We start from the raw sequence: 25,936 nt of genomic DNA on the forward strand, positions 1-25,936 counted from the left end.
AGTGCAGAAACAAAGTAGAGTCAGATTCGTCTTCTCACTGTGAATGGATCCACAGTTTGTGTCAGTTTACAGTTGATCCAGTTTCTGCTGCTGATGGAGAGACACACACTCTGTTCTGTGATGGATGGGATTTAAAATGGACTGAAGGACAATATTTCACACAAAAGCTACTCAATTACAGTAACAAGAGTAAATGTAGTTACTTCCACCCTTGGCAATATGAAGATCGTTGTTCTACATTCCTGTGATCTGGGTTAATCTGAGGATACGGCGCTGTAACTGCTTTTAATGCCTAAAATGATCGGGTGGTGATTTATGAGTTAAGAACCCAGGTGATATGACGGCTGTGGAAGCTGCCTGGAGAACAAACAGGTGTCGTCATGACAGCTTTATGGATTATTTGTCCTAGTTGCCGCATTCATGACAACTGTCATCATCACTAGTAAAAACATTTACAGCTTGGGGTAACCTGTGTGTGTGTATATACTGTAAGTGTGTGTGTGTGTGAGAGAGAGATTTCAGTCATGTAGTTCTTCTCCTAGCAGCAGCCTGTAATGTTTCAGTCACAGTTACACTCCTCTATCTGCTCCTGTATACTGCCACTGCCTGATATCAGACAGAGTTGTCAACTCGTTCCACTCCATTTCCATCTTCACTCTGACACTGCCTCCACTCTAACCGATTTCCGTGGGGGAGGGGGATTCGATTTTCCCTAACCAATCGCTAGAGACCGACAGAATCTAGCCTGAATCTATGACGTCATTTTAAGTCGACACTGATGCGTAGCCATGACAACACCAGAGACGGTTCAGAAAGTATAGAGCATCTTTGACAACATGGAGCCAAGTAAAAACAAAGTACGGCGACTCATTGGACCGATCATTTTTCAACCGAGAAACCGCTGTTTCATGTCACGATGCCAGACCAGAATCAGTCAACTCAGTGGAGTGGGCGGAGTCAAAGGTCTGGACCCAGGTAAGTATACTGCGCCTCACAGCTGAAACCAAACATTACAGCCCGTCTCGCCCTGCAGCGGCTGTTCTCTCTCACAAAGGTCATGAGGTCAAGTTTTATTTAAATAAGTGCTGCATTTACTGCCAAATTTACCAGTGGCTCCTAATGATTCGGAAAAGATCTTAAGTCGTGTTCTTGGAGGCATGAAATTAAATGAATGGACTTGATCGATGATTGATGCTAACCGGTTAACGGTAATTTCTGGGCTGTTAGCGTTTCGTGACGCTCGATCAAATCACTTTTTTTATAGTCTTGCAGTCGTGTGACAACAGAAACAGAAAGATATGTCAGCGACAACACCCTTTACGAACTAGTAATCCCTTAAAATAACCTTACATTTTCATTAACTCACCCCTTAATTCATGCAAAACCCCATCAAACCGACCTTAAACACCTCCTTAATTTTTGACTCCTTACCTTCTACTTTCTAATTTAATGTAAAATCCAGGGAGACAGGAATTTTCCATTGATAACTCATTAATAACCCTGCAAACCTGCACAAAAGGCATGAAAAAAACCTTAATTACGAGTGTCGTCACTAGTCAACCCATGAATAAATCCCTTAAAAACCAATGATACTAACCTTACTTTTTTAAAGCTATGTTTTTTGAATGGATAATTCATGTTTATGTAATGAGAAATTACGGCCATTTCAGGGATAAAATTAAGGGGTTTGGTTTCTTAGTGTAGAATCGATCCAAGCCCTGCAGAAATACATCATTTCATGTTTGTAAAAAAAAAAAAATGTCTGTTAGGCTCAAGATGTCGCCAGAAGGCTCAGCAGGAAAGAAAGTTCTGGCATCCCATAACCTCCACACCCGCTCTGAACACTGATCAGACCCAGAGACAGTCGGCTAATGGGAAGCCTGACTCCGCCCCCCTGAAAAGGCCCGATCAGCGGCTCAGAAACCAAACTGGACCAACCATCACTGGCAAAGTGAAAGCTGATCCTGTTGGCTCATGCTTTATTTTTAATATCTGCCCTCCTTTGTACCGTGTACAAAATGTTCGGTGCATGGTGCCAGCTCTTTTATCACAGCTCGCTACGTTGTGGTATAATTATGCTCTGCAAATATGCCGGAAAACCAGTGTGACAAACTAGACCAGGACAGAAAAGTGCCTGTCATTATATTCAGTATAAACAAAATCCACATCAGTATTTTCCCACGGGCAGAATCACACTGCAGCTGCACATTCATGTGTTGCTAGGTGAAAAGTCAGGTGTAATAAGGTGTAATAATGTCTGACCACTCCTCTAATGTATCCTCTGTGCAGCATAAAGGCCTCAGTTCATTATGTAGACTACACTGTATGTTTCTGTATGTAACTGCATTCTGTCTAGTGCAGTGGTTCTCACTGTGGGGTCCTGGGACCACCAGGGGTCCTTGAGGGGGTTCCAGGGGGTCCCCAGCAAAATGATGAATTATTAAACTTCACCATTAATTCATTTACAAGAAGTTAACACAGTTAGAGAATGTAGAAGAATGACTGTTTTGGTCATAGTTTCTCTGTTATCTCTCTACCTACAATACAGATAGACAAAATCATATCTGACAATAAAAATATTCTCAGATTTGGGTCCAAGAGACAAAATCTCATCAAATGGGGGTCCGTGGCCCTAATGTGGACTAACTTAGGGGTCCGTGATATGAGAATCACTGGTCTAGTGAACAGTGTCCTGACTGTTCTTTGGTTTGTTTATAGAGGGATTTCAGCTGATGTAACTCACCTGTGGCGGCCATGTTGGAGGTCCTCAGCTTTGTGAACAGCTGATTCCTTTTCCAAAAGTACAACTTGTCCATATCAACAGAATTAAACAGACATTCATTTCTGTGCTGTTTTTGACTAGGAACTTATCTTATTTAGATATTTGGGTTAGGGTTAGCTAGTTAGCTAGCTAGCAAAGCCAATAAACAAATGTTGTTTTTTCAGGTTAACTGAGCTCACTCTTCTCAAGCTACAACTTGTAGTGCTTTGTTAGAACCTAGGGACAAAGACAATCTAAATTTAGAAACAAAGATCTACCTTTTCACTTTTACTCACAACAACATTACTGAATGGATCTGCAGCCACACCACGACTATCTTTTTTAGGTATCTCTCTTTTTTATTACCGTATATTTAGCCATTATTTGCGTACAGATAATTCTCCACTGGACTTCCATGATGGCACCAGACGTGGCTTTGTAGGAGATTTGAAATGCAACTGCATCAAATATTTCTAGCATTTTAAGAGATGAGTTTTAGATGGGATGAGCGACTGCTGTGCACAAACTCCCAATGTTTAAACAAACAGCAATAAAATGTCTATTAAATAAATTAAATCAATGACAGTCTCCCTGCTTTGACTCATGCTATAATCCCTTGGAAAACCCCTTGTCTTTTTAGGTGTCCCTCCATTGCTCTCTCCTCTTCAGTCCACCGACTCATGGATTACGGATGGACACCGACTCGTTCAAACGTTCATTCATCTCCTCACAGCCTTTTTCTGCCCTCAACAGGTGTTTGTTGTTTGTTGGGCTGTTGATGCGACCTGTGCAATAAACAACGAGCATGAGTTTCCAAGCATGACTCTTTCTGTATCTCAAGTGTCTGTTATAGGATCATTGTCTTTAAATATGTCTGTATATGCTTCTGTAACACTTGTATACCGTTTCTATACCTGTGCACCAAAGTTAGTTATAACCATTAACATTTGCAACAGATGCCAATAAGGTTTTTCTTTTCTATTCTATTCTATTCTATTCTATTCCATTCCATTCTATTATATTCTATTCTATTCTATTCTATTCTATTCTATTCTTTTGCTGTTACTCATCATGACTAAAGCTTCGTTTGCTGACTCTGCTGTAACATGCAAAAAAGCGCAATCATGGGTTTTTCCTGTGTGTGTGTGTGTGTGTGTGTGTGTGTGTGGGGGTGTGTGTGTGTGTGTGTGTGTGTGTGTGTGCACATGTTAGTGTACTTTGAGGAATATAAGTCCATGTAAATTCCCATTTTATCCACTTGGGAATGTATATTTTGCTTATATTTTGTTATAAATCGGGTGTGATTTCACTACAAAACTAGAGACGTCCAAGGACTGAACACCTGATCCTGGTTGACTGTTTTTTAAATCAATAAAGAAAAAAGAAGTGGACAGCCACCTGTCACAGTGTCTGCTGCTGATCCCAAAATTCACCTTCCAATTCCTCTGTTTCACCAGCCAACTAGATTTTTTTTTTTTTATACAATATGGCTTAATATTTGGGTATGTGTCAAAGTGGCTGATACACACAACCAAATGATACCAGCATTTATCATTTCTCTTTGGGAGAAAGCATCTTTGTTGCTCACTTATTAATAAGAAACTTTTTGCCAGCAAAAAAGTCTTTATTTGTTTGTTAGTTAATGACAGAAAAAATAAAAACCAATATGTTTTAGTTTGCTGGCCAGAGTGTGAGGAAGATCAGTTGCTGTGACTTAGCTGTGCTTTTTTTTTTTTTTTTTAAATCAGATGATGAAATCAGTGTTATCTTGAAAGTGAGGCTTGGGTTTATTCGTGTGTGTGTGTGTGTGTGTGTGTGTGTGTGTGTGTGTGTGTGTGTGTGCGCGTGCGTGCTGTGTCTCGACCCACATTTGAAGAGACAATGCTTTGCCCGATGCCCTCCAGTTGTTTTCCTCCTCCAGTCCCTGGTGTCTCTTCAGGTGAGTCCCGCCCCCCACACAGGTAATTGGACCATCCTCTGTTTTGATTGGCTGTGGTGTGTGTCAGTCATCGCCTCCAGGTAGCAGGTCCGTACTTGAGTTCAGGTAAAATCTACCTGGGAGCCAGAAGAGAGGGGAGGGCTTTGGACGTACACTGTACCGCGCACCTGGCTCCAAAAAGGCGCAGTTATTATAATCTCTATGTGCTTTACATAACCAAGACTTGCAAGAAGACATATTTGTTTAAATCAACACTTTTTTAATGGCAGCGAGTATAGGACTGGCCATGAATCCGCCGCACATTACAGAAGAGAGGGCGGTTTTCACGCAGCTGAAGCCGGTGAGGATGTCGGGAGCGGACGGCGCCGAGGACGCGTCCGTGTTCGAGGAAGTCAAACCCGGGGTGAGAGTCTCTGCCGACCCGCTGCGGACGGCCGGGCTCCGGGGAACCGGCGGTCCGGCCTCCCGGGGTTTATTACAACACACAACACTTTAATGTATTTGGATTCTCACTTTCAGTCTTAGCAAAAAATGTGGCTCTACCTGCTGCTTAGGTCTGAATACAACGTCTGAGGATAAACAACGCTGCTATTAACCGTTTAATTACCGTGTAATTGCGTGCTGTGCTGTTGTTTTTATGGAGCGCTGTGGGGTCCGGCAGCGGCTCGGCTGCAGGCGGGCGGGTTAAAGTCCTGTAAAGACACCTGGCGTGTTAACTCACAGGTTAACTGCACCTCCAGGCTGGAGGCTGGAGGCCTGCTGGGGCTCTACTTCTAATTCTTCTAATTATTTGCACTGCGCATTTCATACACAAGGTGTGCTTTTAGTAGTAGGCCTAGTATGAAGTCTGTAAAAAAAAAAAAACAGGCTATGTAGTTATAACATGTTATTAATATGATTGTTGTCTTTTGCACTTGTTCTGTCTGCGGTTGCTCGCAGTCATGGCATTCACAGACACAAACCTGTTTTGCACTTGCATTAACTGTAATTCATTTTAAATAAGCTGTGGGATTACTTGCTGTAAAGTTATTGATTTGGGTGCAGAAAGGCTGTGCAGTCAGTAACTGTAGACTTCTTTATGTGAAAGCAAAAAGTTACTTGTTGTAGTACAGGTAGGATATGTTGTTGTTGTTTCTTTGAACACAAATGAGCTTTATAGGTACTGTGTTATTGATATGAACACACTCTGTAGCCTACTTAAATACAGCTGATGGCCTGGTTTTGATCATTACTCAGCCTTGCTTCAGACTCTTAAAGCTTGATTTGAGAAGAGGCGAGAGCAGCTTTCTTCTTTCCTCAAATTATGACATCCGTCCTCGACTTAAGAAACGGTGAAGTCATATGATCAAATAATGGAATAGGAGCTTTAATAGACAAAGTAAGAGCTTTAATAGACAAATCTGCAAAATGTTTTTCTCCCACATCATCTCCCCTGATTCGTAGATCCGTGTCTGTCAGAGAAAAGTAGTCCATGCTTGTGAATGTCGCTCTGGTGCCAGAAAAGTGCCTGGACTTTTCAGGAAGTGACTCATCCTGTGTGTTTAACAACCAGAGCTGACAGTCCTACACATTATAACACACATTGAGCCTAATTAACTGCAGAAAGTAGGTAAAACAAGGTGGGAAAAACAACATTATTTCTTCTCACCTCCCCACCACTGCCCTTTGTTAAACATGAACAACTGGTCACAGCCAAGACATGACAGCCACATTAAAGTTAAATGGCTGTGAATTGTACGATGGCGCTGCGTGACCACAACAGAAACCGGACTCCCTCAGATCGCGCTGCGAGTCTGGCTCTCTGCCAGGTGTTTGGTAAACAGGGACGGGGGGGGAAAAACCAGTAAACACAACCGGTAAACCCGGCCTGCAGACCCTGAGACCCCGGGCTAAAACTGCTTGGCTCACGTGAGGACACACAGCAGGAAAAAGTAAAGAGAAAAAAACGGGCCATGACTCAGTTTGATGTCCTGATTTTATGTAAACTCTGATCACAAGCGACCACAAATGAAAACAAAAGTCAGTCACACTTTCAGAAAGGCATTACTGTATTGTGTTTTTTTCTTGAAAGGCTCTATCCTCATATACCTCAGTTTGATGCTATTTACTAAGAAGTATACTTTAAATTTCGGTCCTACATTTTCAGGCTAAATCAGGTGTGGGAACTGCATGTAGGTGGGTTTACCCTCTGCCTCATCCCTGCTGGTGACCCATTGTTTAGGAAAGAGGAATAATTGAAGCAGGATTGTGCGTCTTTCCTAAACTATCGGTCACTTTTAGACGGGACACCATTTGCTCAGCGCTCACCGCTTGGCACGATGCAACTCTTGACTCGATGCCTAGGGTAGCGCCAAAAATAGGGTTTTGAGTTTTGGAGAAGTGGGGAGAACAGCCATAACTCGTTACCTCGCTACACGTAGAATATGCAACTGAAAATATCACATCCGATGGTCAAAGCAATGTTAAACACATCAGGTCCGCCCACTTTGCTTATAAATCTGCTTCCAGGCTTTTCTTTCTTTCTAACTTCAGATACTGCTTTAGAATTTACTTCATTTTCTTTCTCTCCCTGGCCCGGGTACTCGTCATTTTGTCCTTTGTCGTTTCTGTCCGGGTTTCGTCGTTTGGTTAAACTTGGGTTAGCAGACTCACCCAGCTGTGTGAACAGCAAGAAGGAATTCTACGAAAATGTTTTAAAGGTTTAAATCATTTGTTAGACTTTCTTTTACAAGTTTACTCAAGCACTCTGAATGATCAAAGACCAAAAAGTCTTAACCTTGCTGATAAATCCCACAGTTACCCATGATGCACTGGTTCCTACGTCATCTCTTGTGGTAACGAGGGAGCTAGTTGGCAATCTGTCTTGTTTTAATCTTTTAAACTATTTATGTACGCATACTGCCTTGAGGAAAGCTTTCCGGACGGTGGTAAAGCGTTGGTAACCGTTGTACGGAAGCAGGTCGCGGCTTGTAGCTAGCTGCATCGTCATCGTACTCATGACCGCCGTAAAGACCGCCGTCACTGCTGTTTTATTGCTGTCTTGTAGGTATAGCAACCAATTTTAAATCATTTCTGATCGTGAACTCATTATGAACAAAGTTGGAGGTTGTTTTACAGCAGTGGGAGACGGCGTGTCCGCGCTCTGCCCGGCTCACTGCTGTAAAACTGAGAACTCAGTGATCGTCATAAACTGTAACCCTGGAGAAGAAGTATTTTACAGCCTAAATGACTCAAGGACTAGATTGTGTGCCCGTGGGACAGCGTGAATCATATCAGCCACGGTGAAACCTCGCTGGACGCCTTGCACAAGCACAGCGGCCGTACGAATTTAAGCCTTGAATCATTCTTTCCAGGATTTAACCCCTTATGCTCAGAGTTTGCCCTTAAATCTGCTCTTAAGTGGCTTCAAAGTTAGATTTTTTTTTTTTTCATACTGTATGACAGTGATTCTCAACCTTTTTCATATCAAGGACTCCTCATTTAGTCCACATTAGAGCCACGGACCCCCATTTGATGAGATTTTGTGTCTCAGACCCAAATATGAGAATATTTTTATTGTTAAATATGATTTTGTCTAGAATTCCATGATTATCTGCATTGTAGGTAGAGAGATAACAGTGAAACTATGATCAAAACAGTCATTTCTACATCTCTTTTCTTGTGAATTTCCCCCTGGAACCCCCTCAAGGACCCCTGGTGGTCCCCGGACCCCACGTTGAGAACCACTGCTGTACGACAACGGGCACAAACATAATCTGTATCTGCTCGCTCCAACGCTTCACTGAAGCTGTATCACACTTACACTGAGTGAAATATTAAAACCCAAAGCTCCATATTTTTTTTACGGCTGCTCCGTTACATCAAATGGAAAAAAACCTAGATGTGTTGTGCTTCTACACATTTCCCTGTAATTCAGCAGGGCATGTGTGGTATCTTTGGAAACCTTGGGATCTCGACTAGAATTTAAAATAAAGCTCAGTGGATTTGAACAAAGCTTGGCTGGACCGGCGGGTAAAAGTGGTTCCAAACCCCTCGGCGTTGGTGTCAGGATCCTCCTGAATGTGAACATTTCTGTTTTCCATGAAGCACCTGAACAATTCATCACACAGTGCCGGGACGTCCTGGTGGTTTAGTGGTTTAAAGCGTGTACGATATAACCGGTTCAAATCCGGCCCAGGACCTTTGTCACATGTCGTCCTCCTCTCTCTCCCTGTCTCTCTCAACTTTGAACAGTCTAATAAAGTCTAAAATGCAAAAAAAAAAAAAAAAGATTTAATTATGCTTGCAAGCATGTTTTACCATACAAATGATGTGATACTAACCCTTTGCTGTTCCCTCTGGGGTTTTGATTGAGAGATTAGTTTTTTTTTTATTTTTTGTTGTAACATGCAGCACTTGGTGTTATGCAAACGATGACTTTGAAAAGAACAAAGCAGTCATGTTAAGTGGAATGGTTTAACGCCATCGGCAGGTTAATGAGGAGCAGCATGAGAAGGTTACAGAGCGATGTGGATCCAACATGAAGCTGCATGCAGACGCTGCATCAAACACATTCCACACCGATCAGACAGCTCTCTATCTATCTATCTATCTATCTATCTATCTATCCATCTATCTATCTACCTATCCATCTATCTATCTATCTGTCTATCTATCTATCTATCTGTCTATCTATCTATCTATCTACCTATCCATCTATCTATCTACCTATCCATCTATCTATCTATCTGTCTATCTATCTATCTGTCTATGTATCCGTCTATCTATCTGTCTGTCTATCTATCTATCTATCTATCTATCTATCTATCCATCCAACTATCCATCTATTTATCTATCTATCTATCTTAAAACCAGGCTCAAAACTTTTTTTGTTCTGCACTGCCCTTTATTCTCTTTTTATGCATTTTAATTCTTTATTTATTCTCCCTTCTTATGCACTAAATTATCTCTTTTTATTTGTTTTTTTTATTTATCTTACCCTGTGTTTCCTATCTAATGTCTTATATACATTGTGTAAAGCACTTTGAATTGCCTTTGTGTAGGAAATGTGCTGTATAGATAAACTTGCCTTGCCTTTATCTATCTATCTATCGATCTATCTATCTGTCTATGTCCACTGCTGGCTTTCTTTCTTTCTTTTTTTCTTTGTTTCTCTCTGTCTTTCCCTGCCACTATATTCCTGTCTCCTTCTTCCTCTTTCTTCTTCTCTCTCCGTTCTCTCTCTCATAACCTAAACAGTTTTTTGCCGATTCGGACGAAGCAGAACAGAAGTGTCCGGGTCTTTTTCCCCGTCTCCCCCACTGAGCTCCGTGTCTCTGTGCCGTGGTCGTCGTTGGTGATCTGGTGTTTTTAAAGCCGGCTGCAGCGAGGCCGTGTCGTGACAGCAGTATGTGGCCCGACCTGTCTGAGCAGGGCCGCGGCGCTTATCCCTGATCTCCACAGGCCGCCCCGGGGCGGGAGGGGGGGGAGGATATCGCCCCGCCGCGAGAAAGTCACCGCCGCCCCGAGGGCAGCAGGCGGTGAAAGGCCAGAAAGTTCAACCCCCCAGTCACATGGGCTAGGGTTAGGTTAGGGTTAGTTTTAGGGTTAGGGTTATGTTAGGCTTAGGTTTAGAGCTGCAATGATTAATCGATTAATCGATTAGTTGTCAACTCTTAAATTAATCGCCAACTATTTTGATAATCGATTAATCGGTTTGAGTCATTTTTTAAGAAAAATAAGTCAAAATTCTCTGATTCCAGCTTCTTAAATGTGAATATTTTCTGGTTTCTTCACTCCTCTATGACAGTAAACTGAATATCTTTGGGTTGTGGACAAAACAAGACATTTGAGGACGTCATCTTGGGCTTTGGGAAACACTGATCGACATTTTTCACCATTTTCTGACATTTTATAGACCAAACAACTAATCGATTAATCGAGAAAATAATCGACAGATTAATCGACAATGAAAATAATCGTTAGTTGCAGCCCTACTTAGGTTTAAAGTTAGTCAAACTTCATTCATAAAGCACATTTCATGCACAAGCAGTTCATTGTGCTTCACAGAAAAGTCATTTTCAATTTTTCAGTAACATTTTAGAAGAACAAGAGAAAGTAATAAAATAGCATTAGAAGAAATAAACGAGTTAAATGCTACTAAAAATTACTAAAAAAAATATCAATAAGAGCAGTAAAATATGACGTATGAATAAAAACAATGATAAAATAACAGATGGATGTAACATTTGTAACAATAATACAAGTGTGCGATATACAGGCTCTGATCAAAGGCTCTGGAGAACAGGAAGGTTTTTAGGTGATTTTCAAAAGAAGATGAAGCTTGTCGCACCTCAGATCAGATCATCGTTCTTGTATTGCTGTTGTCGGTGTGTGTGTGTGTGTGTGTGTGTGTGCGTGTGTGTGTGTGTGTGTGTGTGTGTGTGTGTGTGTGTGTCGAAGCGTTTGTCCCTCTGCCGGTACATATTTGTGGAGAAGCTGTCGGTAAAAGATTGACTGAAAGCTGATGTTTTCAAAGAGTTGGATTTTCCCGACACCGACAGTATATGGATTTTATTTTCTTTACTGCAGGTTTTGACTGAGTTTCAGATGCCTCCGAGGGAAATCTATGGCTATGAGAATGGACAGGGTGAATCTTCAGTTTGATGAAATGAAAATCACCAAAATTGAGGTTTTCCACAAGAGAGAAGTGATATTTTTTTAAGCACGAGTCATGATAACCACACAGTGTGTTACAACTTAAAGGATTTTGTGAACGAGCCCGGCAGGTCAGTTTTAAGTTCCTTTTGTCACTTTCAAACTCCAGCTATCAGGATAATTTTGTACTAGCCGTGTTAGAAAGTTACTGGCCACAGGCTATTGATCTAGAAAAATATCTATCGCCAGTGGTACTATAATGGGTTTCTAGGATTCTTAGATTATTGTCTAGCAAAGAAAAGCCAGTGAGTGTTTAAAGTGGTAATCACTGAGGTCCTTGTTTTGTTTTATTTAGTCTCCATCTTTGTCCCTCAGCCTCACTGTGGTGTTTCTGCACTGCACTGCACAGATCACCTGTCAATCAAACAGTGTGGGCGGAGCTTGGATTTTCTGTTGCTGCAGTTTGAGTTTCTCTTTTCTCTGTCTGTTCAGTCATGGTGGCTATCGTTGCTGATACTAACTACCCAGTTCTTCTTCTTCTGTTTATTACAAACAAACCGGAAACGTGAAACGCATCTCTTCCTGTGTTTTTCCCAGGAAAGAGCTACCAGACACCTGGCTGTTTAGAACAGACAATGGAAACGCTTTCATCAACTGGATATAGGCTGAATTACTACTGTGATAGATCAATTAGCGATAGAAGCAAAACTGACAGTTATTTATATGAAAATGTTGCAGATCAATACTTTAAGGAATACTTCGGATTCTGGCCCCCATGGTTTCAATGAGGAATGCCATGTAACATGTTATGACATTTTTATGTTTGAGGAAACGAAAGGAAAAATGTGATGAGTGTCTGGTAGAAAAATAATCAAGATGTAAAAGATTAATCCTAACTAACACTGAGCCTTTCTCTAGAATCTTCCATTGGATTCCACTTGACTGTGGGTCATAGTTTTCCACCGCACAACAATACAGCAGTGAGTTGTTCTTAGCAGGCAATTTTGTGACTTTAATTGAGTTAAACTAGATGGCAACAACTAGATGCTGCAAAATAGCTGTAGATGGGAAGCGAAGACAAAGGACAGGATTTACCTACATGGGACAGTTGAAGAGTTTATCTGAAGTTCATCATTCAAAAATTCAAAAATATGAAGGATCCAGTCTGCACAAGTTTTTACAATTTGTCAGTTTGTTTTTTGCGTTATCTTCAAAATGTAGCAGAGGCTGAATTTGTTTTAGTTTTGTTCTTTCAATCATTTGGAAGAGTAGACGTCACTTTTTTTTTTCTTTGTGGATATTGTATTTTGTCCATGTTCCTGCACAGTAATGACAGAATAAGTAACTGATATGAAACCTATTTGCAGATTCTTGTGTCATTATATCATGGGTGGGCTTCCTGTAAGACTGAGCAGAGACGACAGAGAAAGTTACAGAGTAACTTCATGGCATGAAGACCAGGAGCGAGCCGCCGGTCACGCCTAATGAGTCCTGAAGATCGATACTCAGATATGGTTTAAAGTTGTTTTACATCCTTAGGTTGTCCCTGGAGGCTCAAGTGTGTCTCATACTAGTGATGTCATGGTTTTGATCCAGGTTTTAGACTGACTCATGTTCAGATCGTCTTCTGAACAGATCTTGTCACGTTTCGGCACGTGATCGGCATCACAGAAAATCCTGAAAATGCCAGTCTTCCATTAGTAATGAGCTGAACTGAACTGGACTGTCCCTCCTCCTCTGTCGGTCTTCGTTGCAGAGGGACGTTGTTCCTGCAGCCCTAGGCCTGAAATGGTTTTAGTTTAGTTTGACTAATGATTTGACTTCCATGACAACACTCAGCTGATTTGCATCTTCTCAAGTATTGACTCACAGCCAGCGCTCAGCTGGAAGGAAGCCCACAGTGATTGGGAACGGGAAGTGAGTTTCTTTGAATGTCTCTCCTTCATTCCTAGATACAGTCAAATATCTTGACACAGTGAGCTAAATTAGACTCTCTTTTTATGATTTTACTGTTTACTCATCTTGAGATTAGTATGGATTTGATCTGAAAAGAAGAGTCTGAGCCAAAAGCAGAGTGTCACCATTTCATTCGGTGTCTTTATTGGCCTCCATGGTTAAGTATGTTAAAAAAAATGATACCAGCAAGAACCTCCAACCCTGACTCACTGTCCTGATACTTTGATACTTTGGCCCTTTTGATTTCTGTGATAAATGTATTCTAGGGCTGCAACTAATGATTATTTTCATTGTCGATTAATCTGTCGATTATTTTCTCGATTAATCGATTAGTCGTTTGGTCTATAAAATGTCAGAAAATGGTGAAAAATGTGGATCAGTGTTTCCCAAAGCCCAAGATGACGTCCTCAAATGTCTTGTTTTGTCCACAACCCAAAGATATTCAGTTTACTGTCATAGAGGAGTAAAGAAACCGGAAAATATTCACATTTAAGAAGCTGGAATCAGAGAATTTGGACTTATTTTTCTTTAAAAAATGACTCAAACCGATTAATCGATTATCAAAATAGTTGGCGATTAATTTAATAGTTGACAACTAATCGATTAATTGATTAATCGTTGCAGCTCTGATGTATTCTGTGTGTGTTGTTGTCAAGTCAATGCTGGGTTTGTCTCTGTGCCGACTCGCAGACTGGCTGTTCCTTTTGTGTTGCGTGTATTGTGATAATGGATACATTACTGATACATTACCGCCTTTAAATGAAGAATTAAACCATTATTGAAAAAATGTAACGAATGCATAAAATATGCACATGAAATAAAATCTAACTACAGATTTTACAGGCAGGTTTTATTCAGCTGAGGTCAGGGAGGAAACTCCACATGACCGGTTGATGTCTGATATTTAATAAAAGCCCAGTATCGGCCCAATATATATGAGTCTAAAACAAGTGGAGACTGCCGGTGTCGTGAGCAGAGAGAGACTTAAGATTCATCCTTTGACTCACGCTGCTGTTCTCTGCTCAGGCTGTTTGGTCTTTGTCTGCTGAGCTCACACATCGTGCCGACACATGCCACCCACCGCCAGTCACATCAGACTGACTCTGCTAATGTCTGTGGTCTGCAGCCTCGTCTGCTGAAGCCTGTTTTAATCTTTTTAATGATTATCACTGTTTACCCTTCATTCAGCCGCAGTGCTGCAGAGACGATAACGATTCATCATCCGGGGCTTTCTCACCTGAAGCAAACAAGTTCAAGTTCATTTTGCAGAAAAAAAAACCCAACATTACCTTAAGTATCTCTAAAAATATATCTCTAAACATATTGTCAACCAAGGACAAACCTGCCTGTTATTCTTTACAAAAAAAGTGCCATAATTTGTTGTCATTTTGCACTCTCTTGGAAGTGTCACTTTTTTCAGACGGTGGATGATTGTTTTCTCAGAGATAGTTAAGTAATTTTTTCACAAGATGACAGCAGCTGTACACACCGGTTCCTCTACACTTTAAAGATATTGAATGATGAACTTCCATTTGATGTTTTTTTTCCCCCCCAAATGAACCTTGTTTTGTAGTGTTTTGGAAATAGATATCACAGTATCCAAACATGAGCCATATGAAACCACAACAGCTACTGATCCAGGGAAACAGTCTGGGAGCAAACTCCGCTTCATGAGTCTCTCAGTATTTTTTTCCAGCAGGATTCCTGTAAAAAGGAATCAGGTCCTGACAGGCAGCCGGGAAAACCTAGTGGTTAGTGTCAAGCTCCTACCGACCCCTGACCTCTGACCTCTTTGGATTCCCCCCTGCAGGGATCAATACAGTCTCACATTCATTCTTCATCAAAATTTCCATTAGAAACTTCACAGTTTCTAATGGAAACGCTGATTGTTTTCCTTTTTCTGCTGTCAGGCAGCACACAGAGGGAGAGGAGAGGTGGGATGCTCAACACCACTCATAAGCCAGGCTTCAACCTGCAGCATTGCAAGCTCATGGTGTAAACCAGAGGTTCTCAACCTGGAGGTCGGGACCCCGCAGAGGGTCACAAGATAATTTTCTGGGGTCGTGAGGTGATTTATGGGAAAGTAAAAAAAAACATTTCTACTATATAAATGTATTATCATGTCTATTTTTTTCTCAGATATTACTTTTTGTGAAATACATAATAGCCCACCACACTGGCTGCTTACTTTTTGCGACGATAACATTTGAATGCCTCAGTTATATAGTCTTTGGCCTGTTTTCAAAGTTTGTCCCTGCTGGCCACCGTACACTCTGCCTGACCGCGGGCCAATCAAATCAAAAGCAAAACTCCGTCCCAAACAGGCTCCTGATTGGCTGCTTGTTACTTTGCTCTACACAAGGTGGTAGCATCTAAACTTTTGTTTCTCTGCTGCCTGGAAGTAGCCTAAGATTTACTGAAATTTGACATTTCGAGTCACTTCATGATGAACTACAAACTTGATCCAAATAAGTGAGCAAGTTTTAAATTAAAACTCAAAATCTGGTCTGATTCTGTAGGAGAAACGGCATTGAAACGCTGGGTCCACTAAAAAATCATATGCACTGATGTGACTGTAAGGTGTTTTGGATAAAAACGTCCACCACTGACCCCCCACACCCCCCTCCCCCACCTGACCCCCCCACCTCACACCCCCCCATCCTCCCTGTCTTCTCCACTAGTCACTGTCCTAGGAAGCCAAAACAAGCATTCCTATCTCTCCATCAGTGGCCATAAAACATCATCATGGTCTCAAAGGTTTTGTTTTGCTCCACCAGCACTGACCCTGTGAGGACTTGTGCTCCGTTGATGCACATCGGGCAGACGGGGGTGGTTGGGGGGGTGAGGGGTAAGGGGGGGGGGGGGGGGGTGTCTATCACTATCAGTCATTTTTTTTTTATGGAGATCTGAGGGCGAATGGCCACCGTCTCTGCATTCCTGAGAGCCATAAAGGGGAATTAGTCCGCAGAAGCAGCCATTTGTTTTGCAATTAGCAGGAGAAGAGGCCAGAGGAGATGACTGACCTTTTTAGCTTGGAGGCTTTTGGGATGAAGGGAGGAAGGCTGAGGAAGAGGAGGGAGATGAGATGAGGAAGAGAGGGGGGGGGGGGGCAGGGCCAGACGGCTGCTCTGACTTACTTTGTGGAGACAGCAGGAAGGTAGAGGAGGATTGCAGCAGGATTTGATCTGAGGCCAGTGGTGGTGGATGTGTTTTACCACCAGTCCATGGTCCAGAGTCTCATCAATGTTTCTGAAGCCTGGTGCCGCTACAGAAGTGCAATAATGTTTTTTTTACAGCTGAGATCTTAACTGAAAAAACTGGATTTTGCTTCATCCCCTGTCAGTTAAACTGTCTTGATATACAGTAGGTGAAATTTTGAGCCATAATCACAATTATTGAGCAGGAATACAGGATGTGATATTGGATATGTTTTGTTATCTGTGGCATTTGGAAGGTTCAATGCCTTTTTGTGAGGAAATTATATTGCAGCATATTGAAGGGACCTTGGTTTGACAGACTAGCATGCCATTTTACCACTCATTGAAGTAAAAAAAGAAGAAAAATAATCACCTGAGCACACTGGTATCCTTTCTACTTCACTTTTAAGAGGAGAAAATTTCAGTCAACAGACCTTCAGGAGGGTATCATCAGTTAGTAATCATAATAAACTATGATTTGAGAATGTAAAAAGGCCGGAAGTGTGGAAACCCCCACTCTCCCCCATAACCCAGAGCCACAGCTGATAAGAGACGGCTTCTTATCAGCAGTAAGGATTCATAGCAGAGCAGTTGTACACGTTCTCCAATTATTAACCGGCTCAGTCTCGGCCCGGGGTTGTTCTCCTCGCTCTGCTCTCCGATAATCTGAGATCTGTGGGCCGACTTTACCTCTTAAAGAGACACCTTGATGTTTTGAGTGGTAGTTTCCGGCTCGCTGTGCCTCTTGCTTAAAATGATGAAGAAAGTAAACAGCGCTAACAAGACGCTTTTAGAGAAACTGCCCAAAATCACAAGGTATCCCTTTAGGTATTTAAATTACAACTGAACTGAAGTTTCCCATTAAGGTTGAAAGGTTGGAATATACAGTACGGCTGGACGATATGGTTGAAATCAATACCACGATAATCATAAGGAATTTTTTCGATATCGATATATAAGACAATATGGCTCAAATATGCGAAATCACATTAAATAATCAAATTAATGTGTGATGTCAAACTAAACTGAAATTTTCTCATAATATTCATACCATACTTCATTTTGTCTGAGTTTCTAAATAGAATCTGCTTGTTCTCATCAGTTCAGACAGCAGAATTGTGCGTCTCGATATCCCAAAATCAATCATCATATCATCACAATATAATCCCACTGAAAGACGATAAACAATAATATTGAATTATCGTCCAGCCCTAATACACAGTAATATAAGTCATATACTGTTCACAAAGGCTGTTTGACCTGACCAGTGATTGTGATTTCTCTGATGGAAAGGGAATTTTAAACAATTTAAATTTATATTTTTTAAACCTTTTTTCACCCTGGTAAGGATCATGCATGCAGCTTCTCAGCCCAGTTCAACCACCAAGTCTTTTACTGCCAGCCAGTAGCAGCTTCACAGCAGTTGGGGGTTCGCTGCCTTGCTCAAGGGCGCCTCGATAGGAACTGCTGAGTGAGGGAAGAGCGTTACTTAAACAATTTTTCAGATGGTGTCAGGACTGCCGACTTTCTGGTCCCAAAGCTTCCTCCATGAAAATGACCAAAAAAAAAATTACAAAATAACACAATCTCATTACTTCAACTTCCTGGAGAATAGAAAATATTTAGTGGTGACATCATCGTGCACCAGGAAGCAACATAAAAACTCCAACCAATAAAACATCACAGAAACATCCTGTTTCAACATGACATACATCACAATAAGGAAGCAAGATGCTCTCAAAATGCCGTTTCATTGTGACTTTAATAAGATCAGAATACAAAACTGTGCACAGCTGCCTGTTGCAGCTTCACACACTCAGCGCCGCACAGGGAACTTTTTTCTGTGCGAGGCAGAGAGAGAGAGAAAGACAGAAATGCCGGTAGAGAGAAAGACAGAAGAAGACAGACAGGAAGCAGAGGTTCAGGACGTCCCGGCCAGCGGGGGGACGAGGCCAAGGGCACCCAAGGGTTACAGCTGCCAGCACCCCGGCAACACAGGGCCTGTTTGTCCCGTCCTGAAAGGCGGCGGTCCTGGCAGACAGGAGCGCTCAATGGGAACCAAAGAGAAAAGCTGTTTTTGTTTTTTTTTTCCTCAGTAAATACCCGAGTCTTCCATTTCACCCGCCGCTCAGATTGCACTGATGGCAAGGCAGCGATGAACGCTACATTTATCAGCCTGCGCGCACGTGTGAACACACACACACACACACACACACACACACACACACACACACACATAAATCTTTATTTATAGTAAGTAAGTAAGAAAGCATAGACACACACAGACATGCACAGACATGTACAGATGTACATAAACACACACACATGCAAATGTACACAAATGCACATAAGCTTGCATATGCAAATGTGCACAAATACTCACTCTCTCTCTGTCTCTCTCACTCGCTCTCTCACACACTCACACATACACACACGCTCACACACACGCTCACACACACACATAAACAAATACAACCATATACAACGAACCAAAGTTATTACCATAAACCAAAACTAGGACAAAAACTAGGTGTTAAAAATATGATTGTAAACTGAAATAAAAATAAATGCGAAACTTTGTGAAAAAAAACTAAAACTGAACTAAGACTGTCTTGTCTACTTGTAAAACTAAGGTGAAAAAAATGTTTTTCATTTTCATTTGAATTTTTCTGGCAGATAATTTTTGGCTATTTTTACTGAACACCAAGTGAAAAAAAAGAATTTATGTTTTATTGTTTGTATTACACAATACCTGTATCAAGCATAAACAAAATACCTGTTCTGAACTTCTACCATGATCATCACCTTTAAAAACCACTGCTACCAAAAATACTAAACTTAACATTTGAAAAAAAATACTACAAAAAAAAACTAAACTAAAACCATAATTATCCTGCAAAGAACAGAAATGCACACATACGCCTAAATACACACACATACGTAAATGCACACACACATACACTGACTCACACCCACTCACACACTCATTCTCTCTTTCTCTTGCACACACACACACACATACACACACACACACACACACACACACACAAAGAACTGACCTCACAGGTTTAAGTGGCGATAAAGCGATAGCCCTCCAAGGCCTGAGTATGAAAACATATCAGCGGGTTGCTAAAGGGGGTGCTGTGTGTGTGTGTGTGTGTGTGTGTGTGTGTGTGTGTGTGTGTGTGTGTGTGAGTGTGTGTGTGTGGTGGGGGGGTAGGTGGAGGGGGGGGGGGGGGGTGAGAGATTTGGAAGCGTTACAGTCCCTCCACTGTGTTGACACTGCTGGCACTTGACGCGGCGCTGCAGCGGAGCGGTGCTGAAACGGCCCGTCGGCGCTCCTTTGTCCCGCCCGTCCAGCCGGACATTCTGAGCCGCGGGACGGACCTCGAACGCATCAGCACCTCGTTGGATCATTTGTCCAGAATCAGTCGACCCGGGGAACACTCAGGGTTTTGATTGTTGTTTCTTTTTTGGCACATAGAGCTCCCACTGATCTGTAACGGAGATGACTCGTGTTTTTCTGGTGCGGCGGTGCAGAGGTTATTCCTCAGATTTCATAGCAGTTTCTCCACACAGCTTCCCGGGTCCCCTCTGTTGCATTGGCCCTTAAAATCACAATTCCTTAAAAGTCCTTAAAACGAAGCAATGCCCCTGCCGCCCCATCACAGGCTGCTTAAGCAAAGAAACACTTCAACCACAGAATGATTGGTTGACAGGTTGTTTCATTTGATCATCAGAGGAGACTGAGAGGCTGAAAACGTACAGAAATAGTAGAAATATGTTTTTTTTCCTATCCCATAAATCATCTTGTGACCCCCCTGAATTGTCTTGTGATCCCATGGGGGGTCCTGACCCCCAGGTTGAGAACCGCTGCTCTGTTGAACCAGGGACAGGCAGCCGTGAGCCATGGAGCAGACAGTCTGCAGGTCCTCATTGCATTCAGCCTTATAAACAGCACATATACTGTATATCAGTCTCACCTTCTCTTCTCAAGTGGTTTTCAGCAGCTTGTTGGTCGTTAGTCCACCAGTCAGTCTCGGTCTCGGTCTCGGTCTCGGTCTCAGTGTGGGTGGAGACTTTCCAAAGGCTTCATGCTTTCCAGACATTTATTTGTTTACATTTCAGACATTTGGCTGAGGATCTTTTCCAGAGAGACTTATGATGGTGTGTTCCTGGGTTTAAACGTAGGGATGCACTGATATATCTGCAGCTTAAAAAAGCTGATATTGATATTGTTTTTACTGCTGATATTTGGCCGATTGTGTAATTTTTGTGACCTTTTTTTCTAGGAGTATGTTACTTAACACGGCGGTTCTCAACATGGGGTCCAGGGACCATCAGGGGTCCTTGAGGGGGGGTTCCAGGGGGTCCCCAGCAAATTGATGAATTGTTAAACTTCACCTTCATTTAAGTTAACACAATTAGAGAATGTAGAAGAATGACTGTTCTGATCATAGTTTCTCTGTTATCTCTCTACCTACAATACAGACAGTCATGGAATTCTGGACAAAATCATATCAGACAATAAAAATATTCTCAGATCCTCATCAAAATTAGGGGTCCTTGATATAAAAAAAAGGTTGAGAATGACTGACTTAATACAACTGTCAAATTAGCAACAGAATAAAACTAAAATGGTCTTTTTTTTTTAAAAACACAAGAAGAATCACTTTGGACTCTGTGCTTTGGACTCTGGTAACTTGTGATGGGCATTTGTCATTATTTTACACATTCTATAGACTAAGTCAAGCCTCCTACAGTAGTCAGTCATGTGACCTGTAAGCTGTCATTGTGTCTTCATATTGAACATTGCGTTTGTGTGAATTCTGGCTCGGCGGATTTATTACAGTTATTATTTTACAGTTCAGGTTTCTCAGAAAGCTCCAGAGAGTTTCTGTGCAGCTTCCTGCTCAGCAGTCAGTTGGAGTCGGTTATGAAAACGTCAGCGGCAGGTCAGCAGCCTCATTTCCACATCGCTATCAGTTTCATAATGAGCCTCTCGCTTTCTCTCTCTCCCTCTCTTTCTCTTTTTTTCTTCTTCCCCATTTCTGTCTCTCTCTGCTACTGTATTTCTCTGTCATTTCTTTCTCTTCTTCTCTCCGTCCATTCATCAGGTTTCGGCCTAAAAAAAAACACATCAGTGCATCCCTAGTTAGACCGATCTATTGGTTTGGTATATCGAGCCGATATTGTCTCTTTCTTTCTCTATTTTCTTCCTCATTTCTTTCTCTCTCCCTCCCTTCTCCGTCTCTTTTTTTTGTTTCTTTCTCTCTTATTTCTCTGCAATTCCTCCCCCTCCCCCCTCCCCCTCCCTCCTTCTATCCATTCATCAGTGATGTGATCTGTGGTAGCTGTTGGCTTTGTGCGGATCAGATTTGTCTCTCAGGTCTATTTTTACCTGACAGTGTTTAGGTTTCGCTCCGTCTTTCTCATGGCTTCCCCTTTGTTTTGGTTCAGCTGTGTTTTTTTTCTTTTTTTTCTTCTTCTTCTCCATGCATCACCTCTTCCACATCCATCTGCCACACCCATGGAGGGAACTCTCTTCACCTGCAGCATGTTTGTGTATGTTGGTGTGTGTGTGTGTGTGTGTGTGTGTGTGTGTGTGTGTGTGTGAGTGTGTGCATACTTGAGTGTGTGTTTGTGTGCGTGCATACATTTGCTTGTTTGCACGTATTCATTTCTGTGGTGCATGCGTACATGCATTGATTTTTTTGTTTGCTTGTGCATTTGTTTGTACGTATATATCTGTGTGTGTGTGTGTGTGTGTGTGTGTGTGTGTGTGTGTGTGTAGAGCTTCTGCAAGACAGATCCTGCACTTAACGCCATGTGCACCTCTAAAGGAGGGACTGTCTGCTAGACTTTGAATGATAACACACACACACACACCCACACACATACACATACACACACACACACACACAGAAGGCATAGCTGTCACACACACCAGTTAATCAGGATTAAAAACACATAATCCTCCTCGACAGAGAGGAAAAACCTGCAATTTATTTTCTTCCAGTGGCTCCCAGTCCATTCTTGCAAACTGACATTTTTCTTTTTTAAAGTTTCCTACAAAGCCGTACCTGCTCTATCCTTTTATTACTTTGACACCTGTAACACACATTTTATCTTGATTAAAAAAACAGGATCCCTCCACATCAGACAGACTGGAATACCTGCTGATGTTTTTATGTCTCGGTTTCTTCTTCCTCCTCTCTCTTTCTCCTTTATATCATTCTATCGACTGTCACTCTCACCATCTTATCATGGTAAGAAAACACGATCCATCTTGGTCAGACAGACAGCAGCACCTGCAGTTTGTTTTCTTTTAACATATTCCAGTCAATCGAGATGAAGCGATAACTACTGATTTTTTTTTCCATCATCTCTCTGTTTTTTTTTTTTTATGAAAGCGCTGCTGTTTCCTCTCCTGCGATGTTGTGGCTTAATTCAGTAAGACATTTGTGATCGGAGGCGGTCCGGTTCATAACCCCAATAATTTATGTAAAGTTTTAATCCTCAAGATCCGTGTTTAGTTTTGTTTTGTAGTTTAGTTTAGTGTGTCCAGCATTGTGACATCTTTCTCCTTGGATTATCTATTGATGCAGTTTGAGTTTCTCTTTTCTTTGTCTGCTCATCCATGGTGGCTATCACTGCTCATGCTAACTACCCATTTATCATTTATTATTGATCACTTTATTGACCATCATGATGAGTTGCATTGAAGCAGGTGTAACCACAGCCTGAGATCAGCTGACCCGAGAGTCTGCAGGTTTTTCATTCCGACTAAACACAACAGCAGCTGCTTTCACTGACTGGCAAACCTTCAACCAGAGCAGAGGAACTAACCAGCGGATTTAAATTTGAGGGAAACTCCGGTTCCGTCGTTCCTAATCCTTTTCCCTCGTCTTGGCTCCGCAGCCGGGGCAGCGAGCTCCACTGGAAAACAGGAATGTGAGGAATGAAGGAGGGGAGGATGATGGAGGGACGGAGGAGGGAGTCCTGGTACCACCAGCGCTCCAACCGTCTTTCTTTCTTTCTTTCTTTCTTTCTTTCTTTCTCCCCTGCCTCCCTCCCTCTGTCACTTTGTCTCTATTAACTGTCCGCTGGGTGGACCTGAGCCACGTCTCAACCACCTTATCATCGCCTCCTGCCCATTAATCTCACAAAATAATTGCAGCAGTTAAACAAATGCCCTATCAGTGTCTGTGTTAAACAAATATGTTCGCTGCTACTATGATGTTGCTGCAACGTTTTCTGCGGCGCTCTCTCTCAAAGCTGTTCCAGTTATGAACTTGGCGTTTGGATAAAAACATCCAGCAAACAGCATACTGTACTGTACTGTATGTTGTGTGAACCAAAGTGCCGCACAGTACCGTCAGGGCATATGCAGCCTATCAGCACCATGCACTTCCCATTCAGCTATTGAGTAGCTTCAACATTTGCTGCTTCACCACAACAAGAGTATCCGAGGGTGGTAACCAAATTCAAAAAGTGGATTTTCTTCAACATTCAAAAATAGAAAATCCTTTGCCATCCTTCTTACATCCATTCTATCTATCTAGGAGATGACTGAGACTGGCTTGGTTGGTATTATGTGAATTGCAGTTTGTAATTTTGTGAAGAGACATTGAGGTGAGTCTGTTCCTCACTTCTCTCTTCTGTCTTCCTTCAGACTCGTTTGGAGATGGAGAAGTACCTCCCTCAGATTGGCAGCGCCCCCCTCGGCCCGGCTATTGTGACCGGGGACAAGAAGTACCGGCGGGAGAGCGCCTCCGTGGTCGACGAGTATTTCTCCGAGGACAAGCCGACCGCTCCGTACAGCCTGAACATCAACGTCATCCTGCCCAGCACCACTCACCTCCGCACGGGCCTGTACCGGCCCAACACCAAGACGCTGTCCGCCCACCAGATCAAGACGGAGCCGGGGCTGGAGGTGCCCTGCTCAGTCCCCGCCGCCACCCAGGCCTTACCGGACTTCACCTCCGTCTTCAGCATGCCGCCCGCGGTCAACAGCCTCTTCATCAAACCGGACATGAGCTCCGGCGGCGTGGTCAGCGTGGCGGCCGGTCCCCAGCAGCAGCAGCAGCAGCAGCAGCCGAATTTGGACACGGAGCTTCACATCGGCCCCCCGGCCCCCCAGCCCCAAGTCTACCACATGCCCGTCACCGGCGGCGACCTCACCATGACGCTTTCCCACAGCGGCCAGTCGGCGCCCGGCGGCAGGACCATGCTGAACCTCGGCAGCGTCGCCCTGACGACGGCCAACGGCGACTACGTGATGGCCGAGCACCAGCACCCGCACCACCACCCGTACTACCAGCCGTCCCCGGCCAACCCCCCCCAGCACCAGCCCCACAGCCTGCCGCCCTCGCCCCCCAACTCCCAGCCGGGAAGCCCCGACACGCAGGCCGAGCTGCTGAGCGCGGCGGCCCAGTCTCCGCAGCTCCCGCCGCCCTACCAGCAGCGTCTGGCGGGGCTGAAGGTGCAGGGACTGTCCCATCACGCCATGCTGATGACGCACGGCCAGGGCGTCCTGACGGGGCCCAGGTACAACAGGCGGAACAATCCAGAGCTGGAGAAGAGGAGGATCCACTTCTGTGACTTCCCAGGTCAGTGCTCGGTTTGTAAAAATGCCCATCTGAACAGGCCAATCGTGTATTCTGTCTGTAAATCTTATTTTTCTTAGAACAAAAGAATAATCTTCCACTGGGGGCAAATATTTCCACTGGTTTTCAGTAAACGAGTGTCACATGTTTAAAATAACATTAGACCAAGTTGCACTGAAGTGAAATGATCTGACTCCATTGGCGTAATATTCTTACCTCATGTTCCGTCATTGGTGTGTCATCATTCTCGTTGAGTCATGGGTGAAAAACGACTCAGATAACAGAACATTGTCTTACAGGGTCATGACTTCGTAGTCGAGGTAAAGTTTGTGTCCCAGAGCAATATGAGGTGAGCACGTTTACGCTGACTCACGCTTTTTCTCTGTGATTTCTTTACAGGATGCACCAAAGTTTACACAAAGAGCTCTCATCTGAAGGCCCACCAGAGGACGCACACAGGTAAGAAAAGGGGTTTTCCGTGGGTTTTTGGCTAATATTTTTACTTGAAATAAATGTTGATACGACGGCCTGCACCGGTGTTCAAAACCTGTGTAGAAAAATGAATGAAATGACGTCTGGAATCGTCCAGAGATGCTACCTGCATCGTTTTGTGGAAGCGGGACCTAAATATCTTTATGACATTATATATCTAAAGCTGATTTAACCTTTTTTTACTATGCCATAACATCATATTGTGAGATTTTGTGCCCGTTTGGGTGGATGTTGAACTCGGTCAGCTCCTGCACGGTGCGGTGCAGGAAAACAGAGCAAAGCGTGAACAATATCTGTCATCTTATCTACATTAGCTTTCCCGTCAAGCCTTTAAGGGATTTACTTT

At 42.9% G+C, this 25,936-nt stretch overlaps 1 protein-coding gene across 1 annotated transcript; it reads left to right on the forward strand.

The window, feature by feature from the left end:
* The first annotated feature begins 4,842 nt into the window (after nucleotides 1–4,842).
* On the forward strand, nucleotides 4,843–25,625 carry LOC139651678 (Krueppel-like factor 5). The gene is made up of 3 exons (XM_071528690.1): nucleotides 4,843–5,103; nucleotides 24,165–25,101; nucleotides 25,498–25,625. The coding sequence occupies exons 1-3, from the start codon at nucleotides 4,963–4,965 to the stop codon at nucleotides 25,590–25,592; spliced, it is 1,173 nt and encodes a 390-aa protein (XP_071384791.1). The 5' UTR covers nucleotides 4,843–4,962; the 3' UTR covers nucleotides 25,593–25,625.
* The last annotated feature ends 311 nt before the right edge of the window (nucleotides 25,626–25,936 follow it).

This window comes from Centroberyx affinis, unplaced genomic scaffold (assembly GCF_046629955.1).
Source record: "Centroberyx affinis isolate AG114_WGS23_722 - 3 ecotype Tasmania unplaced genomic scaffold, CSIRO-AGI_Caff_v1 ptg001700l_1, whole genome shotgun sequence".
Classification (NCBI taxonomy): Eukaryota; Metazoa; Chordata; class Actinopteri; order Beryciformes; family Berycidae; genus Centroberyx; species Centroberyx affinis.

Excerpts from the sequence above, each read along its gene's own strand:
- LOC139651678 (XM_071528690.1), top strand. The coding sequence starts at position 4,963 with ATGGCAGCGAGTATAGGACTGGCCATGAATCCGCCGCACATTACAGAA. Across the intron at positions 5,104-24,164 it reads TCGAGGAAGTCAAACCCGGG|ACTCGTTTGGAGATGGAGAA; the intron begins GTGAGAGTCTCT and ends GTCTTCCTTCAG. Across the intron at positions 25,102-25,497 it reads CCACTTCTGTGACTTCCCAG|GATGCACCAAAGTTTACACA; the intron begins GTCAGTGCTCGG and ends ATTTCTTTACAG.